Below are 20,641 nucleotides of genomic sequence, written 5' to 3'. Positions count from 1 at the left end.
TTTCCTATTACAAATCTCAAATTGTGGAGTACAGAGGCAAATAAATAAATGATGTTTAGCAGATTCACCTGTGGAACCTTATCAAAAGCCTTCGGAAAATCTAAGTAAACACCATCCATTGACTCTCCTTTGTCTACCCTGCTTGTTACTTCCTTAAAGAATTCCAACAGGTTGTCAAGCAAGTTCTCCCCTTATCAAAACCATGCAGACTTCGGCCTATTTTATCATGTGCTTCCAAGAAACCCGAAACCTCACCTTTAATAATGGACTCGTGGTAAGTTAACCCCTTACCAACCGCTAGTCAGGTTAACTGGCCTATAATTTCCTTTCTTTTGCCTCGCACCCTTCTTAAATGACATTTGCGATTTTCCAGTCCTCTACAACCATTCCTGACTCTAGTGATTCTTGAAAGTTCATTACTAATACTGCTTTCGAAACCCTAGGGTGTAGTCCACCTAGTCCAGTTGACACCCACCTTCAGACCTGTCAGCTTCTTCAGCTCCTTCTTCTTAGTCTAAAGTAAACGACTGCACTCCCAACTGTCCCGACTCTCTTGAAACTCTGACATGCTGCTAGTCCCCTCCACTGTGAAACTGACTCAAAATACTTCTTAAGTTAGTCCACCATTTCATTGTGTCCCATTACTTCTCCAGTGGCATTTTCCAGCGGTTCAATGTCCACTCTTGCCTCTCTTTTACTTTTTATATATCCGAAAAAACATTTGGTATCCACTTTTATAGTATTGGCTAGCTTATCTTCATATTTCATCTTTTCTCCATTATTGCTTTTTTAGTTGCCTTCTGTAGGTTTTGTAAAACTTCCCAATACTCCTGAGAAGATTACGGAGAGTCGGATTGTCAAGGAAGACTCTCTCTAACTTCTACAGGTGCACAGTCGAGAGCATGCTGACCGGTTGCATCGTGGCTTGGTTTGGCAATTTGAGCGCCCTGGAGAGGAAAAGACTACAAAAAGTAGTAAACACTGCCCAGTCCATCATCGGCTCTGACCTTCCTTCCGTCGAGGGGATTTATCACAGTCGCTGCCTCAAAAAGGCTGGCAGTATCATCAAAGACCCACACCATCCTGGCCACACACTCATCTCCCTGCTACCTTTAGGTAGAAGGTACAGGAGCCTGAAGACTGCAACAACCAGGTTCAGGAATAGCTACTTCCCCACAGCCATCAGGCTATTAAACCTGGCTCGGACAAAACTCTGATTATTAATAACCACTTTCTGTTATTTGCACTTTACCAGTTTATTTATTCATGTGTGTATATATTTATATCATGGTATATGGACACATTTATCTGTTTTGTAGTAAATGCCTACTATTTTCTGTGTGCTTAAGCAAAGCAATAATTTCATTGTCCTATACAGGGACACATGACAATAAACTCACTTGAACTTAAACTTGAACTTCCCGCTAATCTTTGTCAAGTTGTATGCCTTCTCTTTTGCTTTTATACTGTCTTTGACTTTATCTGTCAACAATTCTCATTCTCCCCCATCGTATGTTTCTTCCTCATTGGGATGAAAAGATCTTGCGCCTTCTAATTTATTCTCAAAAACACTTGCTATTGCTGCTCCACCATCATTCTTGCTAGGGTTCCTTTCCAATCAACTTTAGTCAGCTCCTCCCTCATGCTTCTGTAGTTATTCTTACTCCACAGTAATACCTACAAACTCCAAACAGACAGCACCCGTAGTCAGGATCGAACCCGGATCTCTGGCAGTGTAAGGCCGCAGTTCTACCACTGCGCCACTGTGCCACCCTTCACTGCTGCACCAACCATAGTGAACTATTTCAAACTCTGATTCATTGAACTCTTCTTTCAAATTTCCCAACCTCTCTCTTCATAGAATACTACAATGTCACCTTCCATTACATAAGAGAATGTGGTGAAGGTCTTCTGAAATTCCATTCAGACCTTCTGAGATTCCTAGCAGCAGCGTAGTTGGATAAAGTGGTTAAGAATATGGGACACTCAAACTTCATCAGTCAGGACACAGAATACGAGAATAAGGAGTTTATGACACAACTATTAACATCATCAGTTAAGCCACAGGTACAGTACTGTGTGCAGTTCTAGTTGCTATATTATTGATTGAAGGGTACAGCATGAAAACAGGCCCTTGGGCCGAATTCACAACAAGCCTCAATCACTCGTTCACACTATTTCTATGTTATCCTAGCTCATGATCATAAATAAGAGGAGCAGAATTTGGCCAGTCGGCCCATCAAGTCTACTTTGCCATTCAATCGTGGCTGATCTATCTTTCCCTCTTAACCCCATTTTCCTGCCTTCTCCCCATAACCCCTGACATAGGCACTAATCAAGAATCTATCTATATCTGCCTTAAAAATATCCATTGACTTGGGCTCCACAGCCTTCCTACTTTCATATCAAGTTGTTACACACTTGGGCCAATCTACAGGGGCTTTAACATATAAACCTGCACTTTTTAGGACATGGGAGGAAACTGAACACAGTCACAGGGAGAAAATGTAAACTCCACATTGACAGAACCCGAGGTCAGGATCGAGCCCAGGTTTCTGTAAGGCAGCTGTGCGACCTTGGAAAGATGTCATTGCACTGGAGAGCCGGCATAGAAGATTCACAATGATGTAGCCTGGGGTGGATTGTTGTGAGGAAAGACTGGAAAAACTGGATTTATTTTCTTTCATAAGAGAAGGCACAGAGGAGGAAGGAAGCACACGTGTAGTGACCTGAGTGAGGTATATAAAATTGTACAGTGCATAAGTCAAGTAGATAGTGAGAAATGTTCCCTCATTGCATTGGTGTCTATAACCAGATGGCATAGGTAAGGGATAGGCAATTTAGAGGAATTTGATTAAGATTTTTTTTCATCAAGAAGGTGGTTAGAATCTGAAACATATAATTTTGGGGTGTGGAGGTAGGTACTCTCACCATCAAGTATTAGATGAGTACTTAGTTTGATTTAATGTCACATGTACCAAGGTACTGTGAAAAGCTTTAAGTTGTGTGCTAACCAGTCAGCGGAAAGACAATACATGATTACAATCGAGCCATTCAGTGTACAGATACATGATAACCATATAACCATATAACAATTACAGCACGGAAACAGGCCATCTCGGCCCTACAAGTTCGTGCCGAACAACTTTTTTTCCCCTTAGTCCCACCTGCCTGCACTCCTACCATAACCCTCCATTCCCTTCTCATCCATATGCCTATCCAATTTATTTTTAAATGATACCAATGAACCTGCCTCCACCACTTCCAGTGGAAGCTCATTCCACACCGCTACCACTCTCTGAGTAAAGAAGTTCCCACTCATATTACCCCTAAACTTGTCCCTTAATTCTGAAGTCATGTCCTCTTGTTTGAATCTTCCCTATTCTCAAAGGGAAAAGCTTGTCCACATCAACTCTGTCTATCCCTCTCATCATTTTAAAGACCTCTATCAAGTCCCCCCCTTAACCTTCTGCGCTCCAGAGAATAAAGACCTAACTTATTCAACCTATCTCTGTAACTTAGTTGTTGAAACCCAGGCAACATTCTAGTAAATCTCCTCTGTACTCTCTCTATTTTGTTGACATCCTTCCTATAATTGTACACCATACTCCAGATTTGGTCTCACCAATGCCTTGTACAATTTTAACATTACATCCCAGCTTCTATACTCAATGCTCTGATTTATAAAGGCTAGCATACCAAAAGCTTTCTTTACCACCCTATCTATATGAGATTCCACCTTCAAGGAACTATGCACGGTTATTCCCAGATCCCTCTGTTCAACTGCATTCTTCAATTCCCTACCATTTACCATGTACGTCCTATTTTGATTTGTCCTGCCAAGGTGTAGCACCTCACATTTATCAGCATTAAACTCCATCTGCCATCTTTCAGCCCATTTTTCCAAATGGCCTAAATCACTCTGTAGACTTTGGAAATCCTCTTCATTATCCACAACACCCCCTATCTTGGTATCATCTGCATACTTACTAATCCAATTTACCACACCTTCATCCAGATCATTGATGTACATGACAAACAACAAAGGACCCAACACAGATCCCTGAGGCACCCCACTAGTCACCTGCCTCCAACCCGATAAACAGCCATCCACCATTACCCTCTGGCTTCTCCCATTCAGCCACTGTTGAATCCATCTTGCTATTCCTGCATTTATACCCAACAGTTGAACCTTCTTAACCAACCTTCCATGAGGAACCTTGTCAAAGGCCTTACTAAAGTCCATATAGACAACATCCACTGCTTTACCCTCGTCAATTTCCCTAGTAACCTCTTCAAAAAATTCAAGAAGATTAGTCAAACATGACCTTCCAGGCACAAATCCATGTTGACTGTTCCTAATCAGACCCTGTTTATCTAGATGCTTATATATATTATCTCTAAGTATCTTTTCCATTAATTTGCCCACCACTGAAGTCAAACTAACAGATCTATAATTGCTAGGTTTACTCTTAGAACCCTTTTTAAACAATGGAACAACATGCGCAGTACGCCAATCCTCGGGGACTATTCCCGTTTCTAATGACATTTGAAATATTTCTGTCATAGCCCCGACTATTTCTACACTAACTTCCCTCAATGTCCTAGGGAATATCCTGTCAGGACCTGGAGACTTATCCACTTTTAAGGGATTAACGTTTAGTGCAAGATACTGCCATTAAAACCCAATCAAAGGTAGTCCGAGGGTCTCCAATGAGGTAGATAGTAGTTCAGGACTGCTCTGTAGTTGTGGTAGGATGGTTTAGTTGTCTGATAATTGAAATCCTGACATAGAAGGCACTATGCTGAGTAATGGGATTACTGTACTTATTAGCCAAAATAGACATGGTACACCAAATAACCTGTTTCTGTGCTATGCCGTCATAAGCCTATGATCTTTGGTCATAAGCAAAGATACTGATCTTTGGTCATGTGATAGGAACAGAATTAGGCCATTCAGCCCATCAAGTCTATGCCATTCAATCATGGCTGATCTATCTCTCTCCTAACCCCATTCTTCTGCTTCTCCCCATAACCCCTGACACCTGTACTAATCAAGAATCTATCTATCTCTAGGTATGTTGCAAAACCTGCCTTAAGCGTCACTGCAGATCTGTCCAAGCCCGTGTGCGCGATTTTGGCGCCGTTGAGAGGGGGGCGGGTTTAAAACGCGATTTTCCCTAGGCTATTCAAATCGAGGTTGTTCAGCCTATTTAGTTGCTGACGAAAAATCGTTGTGAGGTTCGTTCGCTGGAGCTATTTTTACATTTAATTGGTTAATTTAATTATTATAGTAGGTTAAAAATTATCCTCTAAACCCGCGACCGCCGACAACGGGACGGGTCTCATACAGGGGACAACGGAAGGTAGGTTGTTTATTTTTACATTAAAAAGCGCTTCTAAAGATCCCTTTATACAAAGTTTTATGTTGCGAGTAGCTAATTTGGGGCCCCATTAAATCCCGCAGTATTTTTCTGGGCATTTGGGGTACAAATTCACCGCAATGGGAACGTTCTAAACCAGCGCGTTCCACAGAGTTCCACAGGATCCCACTTGAAAGCTGATTTAAATGGCCATTAATTTACAGCAATTGAACACTAAATTCCTTCCATTTGGCCTATAAATTAATGTCAATGAGATTTTGAAAATCATGTTTTATTGTGAATTCTTTGTGAATGTTATTTGGAAACTTAGGCTATTAAAAAATGTTAATCTTTTCTTAAGAAATGGATAGATGTTTAGATTTAGTAATTGAAGTTTGGAATTAGCTACAATTGGGTAACTAACTAATTATATGCTTTAAATTTCAGGTCATCCAAGTAAGATTGTTTTATATTTGTTTCAGAATGCTTCAATCTATGATAACTGAAAATTTCATTCAGTTCTCTTAATTTTTAAGAAAGTTATGGGCTTTTGACTGTCCACGATCACAGCTTTTGTGTTAAGTCAATGGAAAAGCAATAGGGAACAAGATGCTAATTTCCGAGTATGAAAATGGCCATAACTTTTTTAATACTTGAGACATAAAAGTGAATTAGGTGTCAAATTAAACTTCTTTTTATGCTTTATCTGATGGGATAAATTGCAGGCTTGATTTTTTAAATCTCAAAATGTTGTAACATTGCTACTATCTCTGCCTTACAATGGTGTAATGTTCTCCAGAATCTCACACGGGTCTAGACTAGCTGTCTTCCTGCTTTATGCAACGCAAAGACATCACGGCCTGGACTATCCCGACGTGTCTGTGCTCACTACACCAGTGTTGGAAGGCTGGGAGGGGAGAGTTCCCAGCCCCTCATTCACACCGGGCCTGCTGTCACCTGAGCTGAAGACTGCAATGTAACCATAGGCCACGAATTAGCCGTCTCGCTGCTTGAGCTGGGACTAAACTTTACAAAGAACTGCTGTACAAGGAAGGACTGCTCTCGGTTTGTACTCTGCGCTTGCGTGCACCACAAACCAACCCCGGTCAAATGCAAAGCCACCATTAACACACCGAAGTTTTCTAGTCTTGGTCGGAGTCACAAGATTACCAGAGTCGATGGGATTAGCGTTTATGATTCTCACACTCGATAGAGGTGAGAACATAGCGTTGGGTTAGTCGATTATCAGATATTTATTTTAATCGACTCTCCCCTCTTCCCCGCCCCCTTATTTAAAAGCCACCATTTACTATCTTCAACTACCTAAATAACCCCCTCAGCTGAGCTGCACGACGTGGGTTTGAGTCAAGGGCGAGAAGCCCGACATGTTTTGCAGGTCTCGGCGCCGCGACCTGTTGCATTGGACGCGCCGCTTGTGCTGCTGCCCCCGGGCTGGGACAGTGGGGCCGGCGCCGCCCCGCACCCCGCGCACCGCGGCTGGGGAAGCGGCGAGAGGTCGCCCGGCACCCCCACTACTTACTTTGCCACACCACTATCTTCAGACTGTAGCCCGCAGTTGCCATCTTTACCCTTCCGGAAAACTCCTCCGGTGACGCACGTTTACCAGCGAATCGGCAGACTTCAGTCAGGCGGCGGCGAAGAGCTTTGGGAGATTGTTGTCATTGAATCCATAGGGTGATGCATACACAGATCCACCAGCCCCAGAGCACTCAGTGCAGACAATGATCCACCAGCCCCACAGAGGTTGTGTAGGAAAGAACTGCAGATGCTGGTTTAAATCGAAAGTAGACACAAAATGCTGGAGTATTGCCCCCGTCCCACTTAGGAAACCTGAACGGAAACCTCTGGAGACTTTGCGCCCCACCCAAGGTTTCCGTGAGGTTCCCGGAGGTTTTTGTCAGTCTCCCTACCTGCTTCCACCACCTGCAACCTCCGGCACCACCTGCAACCTCCGGGAACTGCACGGAAACCTTGGGCCTGGATAGAGTAAATGTGGAGAGGATATTTCTACCATTGTGAGAGTCTAGGACCTGAAAGTATAGCCTCATAATAAAAGGATGTATCTTTAGAAAGGAGGTGAGAAGGAATTTCTCTGGTCAGAGGATGGTGAATCAGTGCAATTCATTGCCACAGACACCTGTGGAGGCCGAGTCAAAGGATAGTTTTCAGGCGGAGATTGACAGATTTTTCATTGGTATGTGTGTCAGGCATTATGGGGGCGAGGCTGGAGAATGTTAGGAGGGAGAGATAGATTAGCCATGATCAAGTGGCGAAGTAGACTTGTTGGGCCAAATGTCTAATTCTGCTCCTAGAGCTTATGAACTTATGAACCTTTTTGGTTACAGAGTCATAGTCAAACAGTGTGGAAACAGGCCCTTTCACCCAACTTGCCCACGGGACCAACATGCCCCATCTACACTTGTCCCACCTGCCTGCGTTTGGTCCATATCCCTCTTAACCTATCCCATCCATGTACCTGTATAAATGTTTATTAAACGTTGCAATAGTACCTGCCTCAACGACCTCCTCTATATGTATATATGTATGTAGTTTGTTTGTTTATACTATTCTTATAACAAATGTAAAGCACTTTGGCCAACGAGAGTTGTTTTATTAAATGTGCTATATAAATAAAGGTGACTTGACTCTTGCAGCACGTTCCATATACCCACCAACCTTTGTGTAAAAAAAGTAACCCCTCCGGTTCCTATTAAATCTTTCCCCCCTCACCTTAAACCTATATCCACTGGTTCTCAATTCCCCTACTTTGGGTAAAAGACTCTTTGTGTTTACCTGATCTATTCCTCTCATGATTTTGTACTCCTGTATAATTTTCCCTTTCTTGTTCCTCTCCTCCACCCATATATCCTCACTGGACGAACCATTCGTAATGTCACCTTGACAACTGCCGTGACATTCTCCTTAACAAATAACGCAACCCCTCTCCTATTTTACCCTCACCCCTGTCTCTCCTGAAGCCACTGTACCTTGGAACATTGAGCTGCCAGTCCTGCCCTTCTCTTAACCAGATTCTGTAATGACTACAACTTCCCAGTCGCATGTACCTATCCATGACCAAAGTTAATTTGCCTCACCCGTCAGGCCTCTTGCATTAAAATAAGTGCAATTTAAACCAACATTCCTTCCTCACTCTATCTACAATTCCATACCACCCTACACTACCACCCACTTTAATGTCATCTGCAACCTTACTAACCATGCCTTGTACCTTCTGATCCGAATCATTGATATAGACGACAAACAACAACAAAAAAGTTGGTCACATCTTCAAAACATTTAATCAGATTCGTGAGACACGACCTCTCAGGTACTAACCGTGCTAACTATCCCTAATCAGCCCTTGTCTGTCTAAATAAATATATATCTTATCCATCAGAATACTCTCTGGTAACTTTCTGACCACAGATGTTAGACTCCATCAGACTTTTTCTTGAGCCCTACTCTCTGGTACACTTTCTGGCACCACAGATGTTGCAGGAGTAGGACGGCCCTCGCTGGCCTTCATATGATCATGGCCCCAGGCTTTTTCTTCCATCCCTCTGATCAGCCACAAGGGCCCTTTTTAAATAGAGGGCACTGCATTCGCCACCCTACAAAAGTTCTTCTTCTCGGTTTTGGCACCTCACCCGTGATTTGGAATGACTCATAAATCTCGACCAGGGCACCTGCAATCTTTTTTCTAACTTTCCACAGTGTTCTAGGGTCAGGCCTGGGTGATTTGTCTACCTGCGTACACATTTGGGTGTTCAGCCCGTATTACTGACTGTCCTCAAGACACTTCCATTGATTGCTCCTCAGTCCTCATGTGTTTCTCCTCGGTAAAAACAGAGGAGAAATACTCATTGAGGACTTTTCCCATCTCCTGTGGCTCCACATAGAGTTGATTGCTTTGATTCCTGAAGGGCCATATTCTCTCTCTGGCTACCCTCTTTGTCCTTAATGTACAGTGCATTCAGAAAGTATTCAGGCCCCTTCACTTTTTCCACATTTTGTTACATTACAGCCTTATTCTAAAATGGATTAAATTTTTTTTTTTATCATCAATTTACATGCAATACCCCATACTAAAGCAAGTATGTCCTAAAATATGTCCTAAAATGGAGAGGAGACATGGCAAAGACAATGAAATTGAGAATAGGAGATGGTGTCATTGCAAGAGGCAAGGTGGGAGGAGGTAGTCCAGATAACTGTAGGTGTTGTGTAAGAAGGAACAGCAGATGCTGGTTTAAACCTAAGATAGACACAAAAAGCTGGAGTAGCTCAGCGAGACAGGCAGCATCTCTGGAGAGAAGGAATGGGTGACGTTTCGAGTTGGACCCTTCTTCAGATTCTTCAGACATATTCCCCAAAACTAATCTCGTTAGTTTAGTACCTCACCTTTAAACATTCTCCCTCTGAATTTAAAGCTATGCCCTCTGGTTTTCAACATTTGAATCCCCGATCTCAGGGGAATACCCGACCTCGCGGAGACCCGTAAGTACTGTACCTTTAAACATCGAGGAGAGCTTCATGGAGTACGGAAAAGTGGCCGTTGGGCAGGACTACATGTAAGACTGAAGCGCGGGGGGACTTCGGCCCCCTCTCCCTATCATCCTACTGGCCAATGTACAGTCACTAGAAAACAAAGTGGAGGACCTAAGGGCAAGACTGCTTTACCAAAGGGAGCTGAGGGAACGCTCTGTGTTCTTTTTCACAGAGACATGACTCACCCCCAGCTCCCCAGACTCAGCATTCCAGCCTGAAGGGTTCTCCATCCACCGTCTGGACCATACACTGGCATCTGGGAATGGGAGAGGAGGGGACGTCTGACTCATGGTCAACTCTGTGTGGTGCTCAGATGTGGCAGTCCTGTCCAACTCCTGCTCTCCACACCTCGAACATCTGACGGTGAAGTGCCGTCCCTTCTACCTACCGAGGGAATTCACCTCCATCATCCTGATCGTAATCTGCATCCCACCCCAGGCAGACGTCCGTCTGGCACTGGAGGAGCTGCACGCCGTGATCAACAAGCGCCAGGCGGCTTACCCCGTGTCGTTTTACCACCATTGCTGGGGACTTCAACAAAGCCAACCTGAAGAAATCGCTCCCTAACTGCCACCAACATATCTCCTGCAGCATCAGAGGACCTAACACCCTCGACCACTGCTACACCACCATCAAAGATGAGTATCGCTCTATCCCTCGTCTTCACTTCGGTAAATCCGACCATACTGCGGTGCTGCTTCTACCTGCCTACAGGCAGCAATTGAAGAAAGCACCCCGAGAGGTGAGGACTGTATAGAGCTGGTCGGAGAGGGCAGAGGAACAACTCCAGGACTGTTTGGAGTCTGCAGGCTGGGCAATGTTCAGGGACTCAGCAACGGACCTGAATGAATACACCACAGGTGCTCTGACTTCATAAAGAAATGTGTGGAGGACTGCGTTTCAACAAAAACCTTCCGAGTGTTTCCTAATCAAAAGCTTTGGATGAACCATGAGATCCGCATTCTGCTGCACACCAGATCCCGGGCATTGAGGTCTGGTGATATTGAGGTCTATAAGAAGTCCAGATACGACCTTGGTAAGGCCATCAAAATGGCCAAAAGGGACTTCTGCTCCCAGCTGGAGGATGAGATGGATGTTCATCAACTGTGGCGGGGCCTGAATGCCATCACCTCCTACAAGGCAAAATCAGGAGGCGGCTCAAACGACAGTAAAGCATCACTCCCTGACGAGCTCAATGCGTTTTACGCACGCTTTGATAGGAAGAACACTGATGTGCCTTCCCGAGCCCCCATTCGCCGTGAAGGCATTATGGTCACGGTCACAGAAGCCGACATCAGAAGATTCTTCAGAGGGGAGAACCCTCGGAAAGCGCCTGGACTTGATGGTATACCCGGGCGTGTTTTAAAAACCTGTGAGGACCACCAGGCTGGAGTTTTTACAGACATTTTCAACCTCTCACTTATGAGGTCTGAGGTTCCCACCTGTTTTAAAAGGGCATCAATTATACCGGTGCACAAGAAAAGCAAGGTGACGTGCCTCAATGACTATCGACCAGTGGCACTAACGCCAGTGGTGATGAAGTGCTTTGAGAGGCTGATCATGGGGCATATTAACTCCTACCTTGACAAGAACCTCGACCCTCTGCAGTTCGCTTACCGCCACAACAGATCAACGGTGGATGCGATCTCACTGGCTCTCCACTCCGCTCTGGACCACTTGGACAACAAAATCTCATATGTCAGACTGTTATTCATTGACTACAGCTCGGCATTTAATACAATCATCCCCTCCAAGCTGGTGACCAAACTCACAGAACTGGGTCTCTGCGCATCCCTCTGCAATTGGATCCTTGACTTCCTCATTCACAGACCACAGTCTGTCCAGATTGGTGGAAATGTGTCATCCTCGATAACAATCAGCATGGGAGCACCTCAAGGCTGCGTGCTCAGCCCCCTGCTGTACTCACTCTATACTTATGACTGCGTAGCCTTATATCGTGCGAACTCCATCATAAAGTTCGCCGACGACACCACTGTTACGGGACATATCACTGATGGGGCCAAGTCAGGGTAACGAAGTGAGATTGATCGATTGACCAAATGGTGCCAGCTCAATAACTTGGCTCTGAACACCAGCAAAACCAAGGAACTGTTTGTGCACTTCGGAAGGGATAGGATGGGGTCCCACAGTCCCGTTTATATCAATGGGTTGATGGTGGAAAGGGTCAAGAACTTCAAATTCCTGGGCGTGCATATTTTCGAAGATTTCTCCTGGTCCCAGAGCACTGATGCGTAAAGAAAGCACATCAGCACCTCTACTTCCCGAGAAGATTACGGAGAGTCGGTATGTCAAGGAGGACTCTCTCGAACTTCTACAGGTGCACAATAGAGAGCATACTGACCGGTTGCATCATGGCTTGGTTCGGCAACCTGAGCGTCCAGGAGCGGAAAAGGCTGCAAAATGTTGTAATCATTGCCCAGTCCATCATCGGTTCTGACCTCCCTACCATCGAGTCGCTGCCTCAAAAAGGCTGTCAGTATCATCAAGGACCCACACCATCCTGGCCACACATTCATCTCTCCGCTGCCATCAGGTAGAAGGTACAAGAGCCTGAAATCTGCAACATCCAGATTCAGGAATAACTTCTTCCCCACAGCCATCAGGCTATTAAACACAACATTTGACTACAATATCCTGTTGTGGTGCAGCAATGCAAAAATGTCATTGTCCTATCTGGTACACATGACAATAAACTCTCCTGACTCATTTCCACCCTGGGAAAAATGTTCCGTCTACCATAGAACTACTTGGATCGGATTCGACCTTCAAATGTTGAGATTAGAAGTCAAATAGTTTATCTTAAAATAATTTGCCAAATGTGACAATTGGTTCAAGCAAGCCGCATGCAAACTTGGCCTTAACCTTTCATATGTAAAGAGCATTTCAAATGACAGCTTCAAGATTTCGCTCCGGAAAAATAGGCGTGGTCAGCTGCTGGTGAGATTGTAGGACAAAATTCAAGCAAAACATAGCTGCAAATACCAAAACGGGACTGCGATGTGTCATTGGCCAGGTTGCATGAAAGGGGCGGTGTCAGATTTCAGGATTTATAGTCATTTCGAGCAGTAAGGCAGCTCGATACAAGTGATATCGCGAATGTTTGAACAACTGTACGCCGGCGTTGCACAAATCTAGTTACAAACTGAGAAGGAGAAATCTATCAAACAATGGGCATTGGAGGATTGACTTGTCTTCTGCTGGCCTGCATGGCTAACGTGAGTTAAAGCATTTTACGTTTCGATAAATAAAGTTGCTTTGCCAACTGTATCGTTTCTGACACCACTTTTCGAATATGCGATGACATTCTTCTAGTTATTAACAATGTGTTTGGTTTTTAAGGCATGGACCGCTAAGAACTTTAAATGCAAATATCCGAATCTTAATATGCTTGGATGTGTCAGATAGTTGACTTATCAAAACGGAACCTGTTGCACCGGTGCTTCGCATTAGAACAGTAGCTCTTTCAATAGCTGTCAGCGGTCCCAACCTCGTGCTCCGAATCAATGGAGAGATTCAAAAAGGAACATTGAAATAGAAATGTGATATTTACGTCCTGTGCTAAAAGCAGTGGCAAGATTAAAACTCTCGAAGAATACACCATTCTTTTGTCAAAGTTTTGTGCATAGCCTCTTTCGGGTGGAGGGAAATGGCAGGAAAATTAATGGGGGGCGGTTTAAATAAAGAGAACCAGATTCCTTTGTAGTGTATTAATGATACATTTTTGCGCCTGTTACATATTCCTCGGGGTGTATCTGAAAAATGAAAGTAGTATCATAATACATTTCTGCCTTTACTCTATTCGGTTTTTTTTTTCAGATGTCCTTGGCAAGCGCAGGTAAGAGATTCTTATTTCAATGGAATGGTATGTGTAACTGCCTAATGGGATGGGTTTCTGTAAAGTATAAATGAATAGCATGGAATTATATAGTGACACTGCTACAAACTAAACGCGTCGCTGTGTCTGTAATATATTTTGAAGGGGCAAGCTTAAGGACTGAAAAGAAAAAGGTTTTGGAAAGATATATATATGGCCGTCAAAACATGTTACTCATAGTATAACACACGCACATACACCAACTCCATCAACATTACATAAACACACTCGTTAATCTGTATCCTTTCTTTTTTTTAAGGTTTCACCCTAACGCATTACACCGTGACTTCCAGAAGTATTTCAGCCCGTTGGAGCAGATTTGAGGGAGCACATTCCTACAAGCTTTCTGCAGCCTCCAACACAGCCACGGGACAACCTGTGTTCGTCCATTTCGACAATCGTTTCGTTCTGGGCACCGTAACCAACCTGTTCCCCGCAACTCAGTACACTGTCAAAGTAGAGGCTCTTGATTCGAGCGGGAACATACTGGCTGAGGCTCAAATACAACACCTGACAGGTAAGCTCTGTAAAACTCCTCTAACGGCATTAATCCCCCTCCCCTGTCATTTACTGTCACGGCAAAGATCGCAATTACTTATGCGCCAATGATACAGCAACCTCACGGGAATGACACATGTGGAAGTCTCAAAAATTAGGTGCACTTATTTTGGTTTAATGAATACAATATTTGCCAGTTTTGAGACAGTTTGAAATTGTGCATTTTTTAAACTTCCCACTGAACGTTGCCTTGCCGCATAAATTCCCTTGGGTACCTATTTTTATATGCGTTAGTTATGGCCCCTGAGTACTAAACATTAAGTGATAGTGTGTGAGGTTTGTATTCCATTAGGTTGGGATTGGTAGAGATATGAAAATGTAAAAGGTAGGATAATTTTTCAACTTAACGTTCATTTGCTTTAAATCGAATCTTTCCTTGTCACTTTTCATTCCACTCACCTTTCTTGGTTTGACATAAATACAACAGCATTAAAATTCCTGCTCAGTTAATTTCGCAATCTTCAATCTGATGTATAAGGGTGAGACACAATTGCTCATCTACATGCCTCAGGCCAGAAAGACAAAGGGCATCACACTGTAGTGTTATCGGTTCTTTTATTAATTTTCATACAACAAGTTTTGTATAAGTGCAAGGGGAAGGGTAAGCCATGACACAAGATTCTGGAATCTTTAGCAAGAAACAATCTGCTGGAAAAAACTCAGCGGATCTGGAAGAATCAAGCCGAAAAGTCGTCTTCCATTTACTTCCATCCATGAGTTATTCCTCCAGCCATTTGCGTTTTGTGAAGAAAAATAATAGCAGATGCCGTTTCAATTCGCTCTGATAGACAATTATGATCCAAAATATTTTGATTATGTTTTTTTTATGTAATAATAATCTTCAGATCTCCATTTTTAAAACAAGTGTAACCAAATCAATATTGAATCTCGAAGTTAGACAAAATGCCGGAGTAGCTCAGCGGGACAGGCTGCATCTCTGGAGAAAAGGAATGGGTGACGTTTCGGGTCGAGACCCTTCTTCAGACTGATGTTAGGGGAGAGGGAGGTACATAGACAAGGAGGTGTATAGATAAGGAAGTGTAAGGTGTGAAAACAGGACAAAGGGAATGGCGATCAAGGAAAATGTAGAATAGACCGTTGCTAGTGGGGAGAAGGTAACAACAAAGCAAACGGAGATAAAGTGTTATCGGAGACCGTAAGACTGGTCAGAGAACCTGGAAGGGGGAGGGATGGAGAGAGAGGGAAAGCAAGGGTTACTTGAAGTTAGAGGTTCATAGCGCTGGGGTGTAAGCTGCCCAAGCGAAATATGAGGTGCTGTTCCTTCAATTTGCGATGGGCCTCACTCTGACAACGGAGGAGGCCCAGGATAGAAAAGTCAGTGTGTTGAATCTCAAAGTTACAGGTTATAATAATTATTAACAATTCACTTGAAAAATTGCATGGAGCCCCCCATTCCCTCACAACGGGTCATTATTAGAGTTATACAATGTGGAAACAGGCCCAACTTGCCCACACCCACAAACATGTCCCATCTACACTAGTCTTGCCTGCCAGCATTTGGTCCATATCCCTTTAGCTTGTCCTATCCATGTGCCTGTCTAAATGTTTCTTAACGTTGCAATTGTACCTGCCTCAACTACCTCCTCCGGTAGCTCGTTCCATACATGGAAGTGCAGGGAATGGAGGGATATGGATCATCTGCAGGCAGATGAGATCAACATAACTTCACATCATGTTCGCCACAAACATTTTGCACTGAATGTTTGTGTCAAAACATGATGCCGTTAAACTGATTCCTGTGCTGTGCTGTTCTATGTTCTATGTATCAAGATTAAGGTAGAGTGTCGTTAAGCCATAGAGCATGGAAACACAACAACCAACTTGCCCCAACAACACTAGTCGTGCCTGCCTACATTTGGCCCATATCCTTCAAAACCTATCCTATCCATGTACCTGTCTAAATGTCTTGTCTAAATGTTGTAATAGTACCTGCCTCAACTAACTCCTCTGGCAGCTCATTCCATATACTTATCACCCATTGTGTAAAATAAAAGTTGCTCCTCAGGTTCCTATTAAATCTTTCCATCCTCACCTTACTTTGTCCTCTGGTTCTTTATCCCCCTATGTGTAAAAGACTGTGCATTTACCCTATCGATTCTTCTCATGATCCCATATATTTCTATAAGATTACCCCTTGTCCTCCTGCGCTGCAAGGAATAAAGTCCTTGCTTGTTAAACCTCTCCCTATTCCCCAGGCCCTCGAGTCCTGGCAACATCCTCGTAAATCTTCTCTCCAGCCTTTCCAGCTTACCAACATCTTTCCTGTAGCAGGGTGACCAAAACTGAAGATAATACTCCAAATGTGGCCTCACCAATTTTTGCACAACTGTAACATAACTTCCCAACTCCTAAACTCAATACCCTGACTGAGATGGGCAATGTGCCAAAAGTCTTCTCATCTTGACCCCCATCTACCTGCAATGCCATTTTCAAGGAAATGTACCTGCACTCCTAGATTCCTCTACTCTACAACACTCCCCATAGCTCTGCCATTCAGTGTCGGTCCTGCCCTTGATAGACTTCCCAAAATGCAACACTTCTCTGTATTAAACTCCATCAACCATTCCTCAGCCCACCTGCCCAACCAGTGAAAAACCGGCTACAATTTTTGACAACCATCCTCACTACAGTACCACTCACTATAATGTCATCTCCAAACTTCCAAATTATTGCTACAGATGACAAACAGCAATTGGCCCAGCACCGAACCCTGAGGCAGACCACTAAGGATAGGCCTCCAGTCCGAAAAGCAAACTTCCACCATCACCATCTGCTTCTCTCCATGAAGCCAATTTTCTATCCAGTCGACGAGCTCTCCATGGATGTTGCAAAAATATGGCTGCAACAAAGACATTCAAATTAAGGAACATTTGTTTTTAAAAATGAAACATATATTCTTTATATGTATCCTTTATAATTCAGAAATATGTTGAATTAACTGTCTTTGTTTTCATAGCTCCTGATATCCCGTTGAACATAAAGGCTTTTTCCAAGACCAGCAACAGCATCACTGTGAATTGGCCAGCAGTTCCAAAAGCCACTGGCTATGTCTTGAAGGCTAAAGCTGGCATTTTGATCACTAAAATCATTGTCAATGACTCATCAGGAACTCTGACAGGTCTACAGCCATATACTTCCTATATCATCTCCGTGCAGTCTTTAAATCAAGGAGGAACCAGTCAGCCATCAATGCCTGTGGAAACAAGAACAGGTACCTTCATACCATCTTCAAATGAGTGTAATGAAGCAAACATAGATAATATGCTACAAGCCAGTGTTGACTCATACATGCAAGCAATTTCCTTCTATTTTCGAAGAGAATAAATAGTTGATGGACTTGGAAATTGAAGCCTGCTTCTATGCAATTTATAGCCTGCTTCAAGGCAATTTGAAACATAGCAATTGGAGCATAGTCTTACTGTATAGTCTGAAACCTTGCGTGGAAGTTAGTTAATATAGTTTATATAAAAAAAACAAATGTAATAACATTTGAACTCAATTGGCATTATCAATGAAGATCATTGGTACCTGATTCATTGTTTTTTGTTTAAAAAAAACAGCTTTAATTGTGCAACATAACAACAAGGCATTCTAATTTTAAAATAATTGTGAAAATGCACATTATTTCCTGATAATGTTACTGCGGAATCATAAACCACATAATTGAGGTCTAACAAAAATCATAAAATTGTTCCTTTAAAGTTAATACATTAAATTCGTATGGGTTTGATTTCAATTTTCGTTATGTTATGATTAAAAGATTAAAATGTTCTGTCTATTAATACAACTTCTAAGGACGACTATGTGTTTACAGTTTTAGATGCCCCGGTCTTCCACTCATCTTCCCCAGATTTTCAAACTATAATGGTGAGTTTGGAGCCTATGCCCCAAGCAGTGCGATACATCTTCATTATCATCAGGTCAGATGCTGCAGGCAACAAAATTAAGAAGACCACAACCTCTTTCAATGAAACATTCACTGACTTGGAACCAGGTACTTGGTACACTATAAAAGTACATGCTTTGGATGCCAATGGCGTACCTGGAGATGACAAGATCAAGCAACAAGTGACAAGTAAGAGACAAAATTCTATTTTTTTAAATGCTCACAGGTACTTTTTCAACAGGAATTTCATAATTCGCTATTGTAATTTTTTAATATTTATTTAATTATGGGGGGTTTTACATGGGTTTTTAAAATGTGGTTTTGAAAATGGAAGTCCAGTAAATACTTACTTTTAATTTTATAAATCATTCTTCCAAGGTAATCACAACATATTGTGATCTTTGGCAATTAGGTATTGGCAGGACTTGTGAAATTGATGTACAGTATTCTCTTAAGGCGAGAAAAGGAGAGGGAAGAAAGAATGAGGAAGTTGAAATCAAAGATGAGAATTTTATCATCAGGGTGTTGATTAATATATGTCCATGCTGTGTGATAGGTGAATTGTATCTGATACAAATTACAACATAGACACAGATTTTCACATTATAGCAAGTTGAGAGTGGACAGTGGGTGGCACAGTGGCACAGCAGTAGAATTGCTGCCTTACAGTGCTTGCAGCGCCGAAAACCCGGGTTTAAATCCCGACTACGGGTGCTGTCTGTACAAAATTTGTACGTTCCCCCCCGTGACTGAGTAGGGTTTCTCCGAGATCTTCTGTTTCCTCCCACACTCCAAAGACATACAGATTAGTAGGTTGCAGCAGCAGCTATGGAGCGAAGGAAATAGGCAACGTTTCGGGCCGAAACCCTTCTTCAGACTTCGCTCCTTCGCTCCATAGATGCTGCTGCACCCGCTGAGTTTCTCCAGCTTTTTTGTGTAACCTTCGATTCTCCAGCATCTGCAGTTCCTTCTTAAACAGATTAGTAGGTTAATTGGCTGTGTAAATTGTCCCCAGTGCGTGTAGGATGGTGTTAATGTGCGGGGATCGCTGGTCGGTGTTGACCCAGTGGGCCGAAGGCCCTGTTTCCTCGCTGTATCTCTAAAAAACAGACTAGGAAAAGTCATATAGGAATTGTCAAGCACAGGAGGTGACGAAGACATGGCTGAGGGTTTTACTAGCAAGTGACCTAAAGCACAGTAGTTCCAGACAATGTAAATGTTGGATAAGTACACAGTCTTGGATACTTTTGGGAGGGTGGTGTGACTGATAGCCTCTTTCTGTGACCACAAGTGTAACTCCAGGATGGTGTGTTGCCTCCCTGGTCATTAAGTGGATGCACAACATTGTGAAGCAGAAGGTGAGCAACAAAGGTTGTGGTCCAGGTTGATACAAGTGGCATAGACAGAGAGAGGGATGAGGTCCAGCAAAGGGAATTCATGGATAACAAATGGCAATACAGGAGGATAAGGTAATGAACTTTTAGTTTGCTTGTCTTCATAGACAGGAAGATTAAATATAAGAGTTGGGACATCATGTTGCAGCTGTACCAGACATTGGTTTGGCCACACTTGCAATATTGTGTGCAGTTCTGGTCAGCACACCAGAAGGGATGTGGCAATGCTAGATGATGCCTGGAATGGAGGTTTTAATTACAAGGCGATATTGAATAGACTTGGATTATTCTCACTGGAGTGCAGGAGACTGAGGGGTGACCTTATGGAGGATCATAAAATGATGAGAGGCATCGGTAGGATAGAAAGTTACATCTTCTCCAAGGGTAGGAGAGTCTAAAACTAGAGGTTATAGGTTGGTGAAAAGGGAAATATTTAGCAGAGATCTGAGATTTTCACACAGAGGTTGGTGGGTATATGGAATGAGCTGCCGGAGGAGCTGATGGAGGCAGGTACAATTACAAATTTGAAAAGCATTTTAACTGCATAACTCACTAGAACTCGCTAGAACTCGGCTTGTACTCACTAGAATTTAGAAGATTGAGGGGGGATCTTATAGAAACTTACAAAATTCTTAAGGGGTTGGACATGCTAGATGCAGGAAGATTGTTCCCAATGTTGGGGAAGTCCAGGACAAGGGGTCACAGTTTAAGGATAAAGGGGAAATCCTTTAGGAACAATATGAGGAAAACATTTTTCACACAGAGAGTGGTGAATCTCTGGAACTCTCTGCCACAGAAAGTAGTTGAGGCCAGTTCATTGGCTATATTTAAGAGGGAGTTAGATGTGGCCCTTGTGGCTAAAGGTATCAGGGGGTATGGAGAGAAGGCAGGTACAGGATACTGAGTTGGATGATCAGCCATGATCATATTGAATGGTGGTGCAGGCTCGAAGGGCCGA

General features: G+C 43.2%; 2 protein-coding genes across 5 annotated transcripts in view; one reads left to right on the top strand and one right to left on the bottom strand.

The window, feature by feature from the left end:
- stxbp3 (syntaxin binding protein 3) overlaps positions 1-7,251 on the bottom strand; it is a 92,272-nt gene extending 85,021 nt beyond the window's left edge. Inside the window, exon 1 of the mRNA XM_055642395.1 lies at positions 6,904-7,251. Coding sequence (XP_055498370.1) covers positions 6,904-6,946 — 43 coding nt within the window. The 5' untranslated portion in view covers positions 6,947-7,251. The remainder of the gene's footprint in view (positions 1-6,903) is intronic.
- LOC129701259 (fibronectin type III domain-containing protein 7-like) overlaps positions 5,302-20,641 on the top strand; it is a 29,024-nt gene continuing 13,684 nt past the window's right edge. The window contains exons 1-5 of one of the 4 annotated variants that reach the window (XM_055642394.1): positions 5,302-5,366; positions 13,767-13,785; positions 14,084-14,341; positions 17,360-17,614; positions 18,218-18,478. In XM_055642394.1, coding sequence (XP_055498369.1) covers positions 13,767-13,785; positions 14,084-14,341; positions 17,360-17,614; positions 18,218-18,478 — 793 coding nt within the window. In that variant the 5' untranslated portion in view covers positions 5,302-5,366. Of the gene's footprint in view, positions 5,367-6,467; positions 6,597-12,998; positions 13,166-13,766; positions 13,786-14,083; positions 14,342-17,359; positions 17,615-18,217; positions 18,479-20,641 lie in introns of those variants that run through there. The other 3 variants (XM_055642391.1, XM_055642392.1, XM_055642390.1) reach the window with 3 other exon arrangements.

Source organism: Leucoraja erinacea, chromosome 10 (assembly GCF_028641065.1).
Source record: "Leucoraja erinacea ecotype New England chromosome 10, Leri_hhj_1, whole genome shotgun sequence".
NCBI classification, from domain to species: Eukaryota; Metazoa; Chordata; class Chondrichthyes; order Rajiformes; family Rajidae; genus Leucoraja; species Leucoraja erinaceus.
Note: the sequence above shows the minus strand (reverse complement) of the source record. Positions and strands in the feature narration are given on the sequence as shown.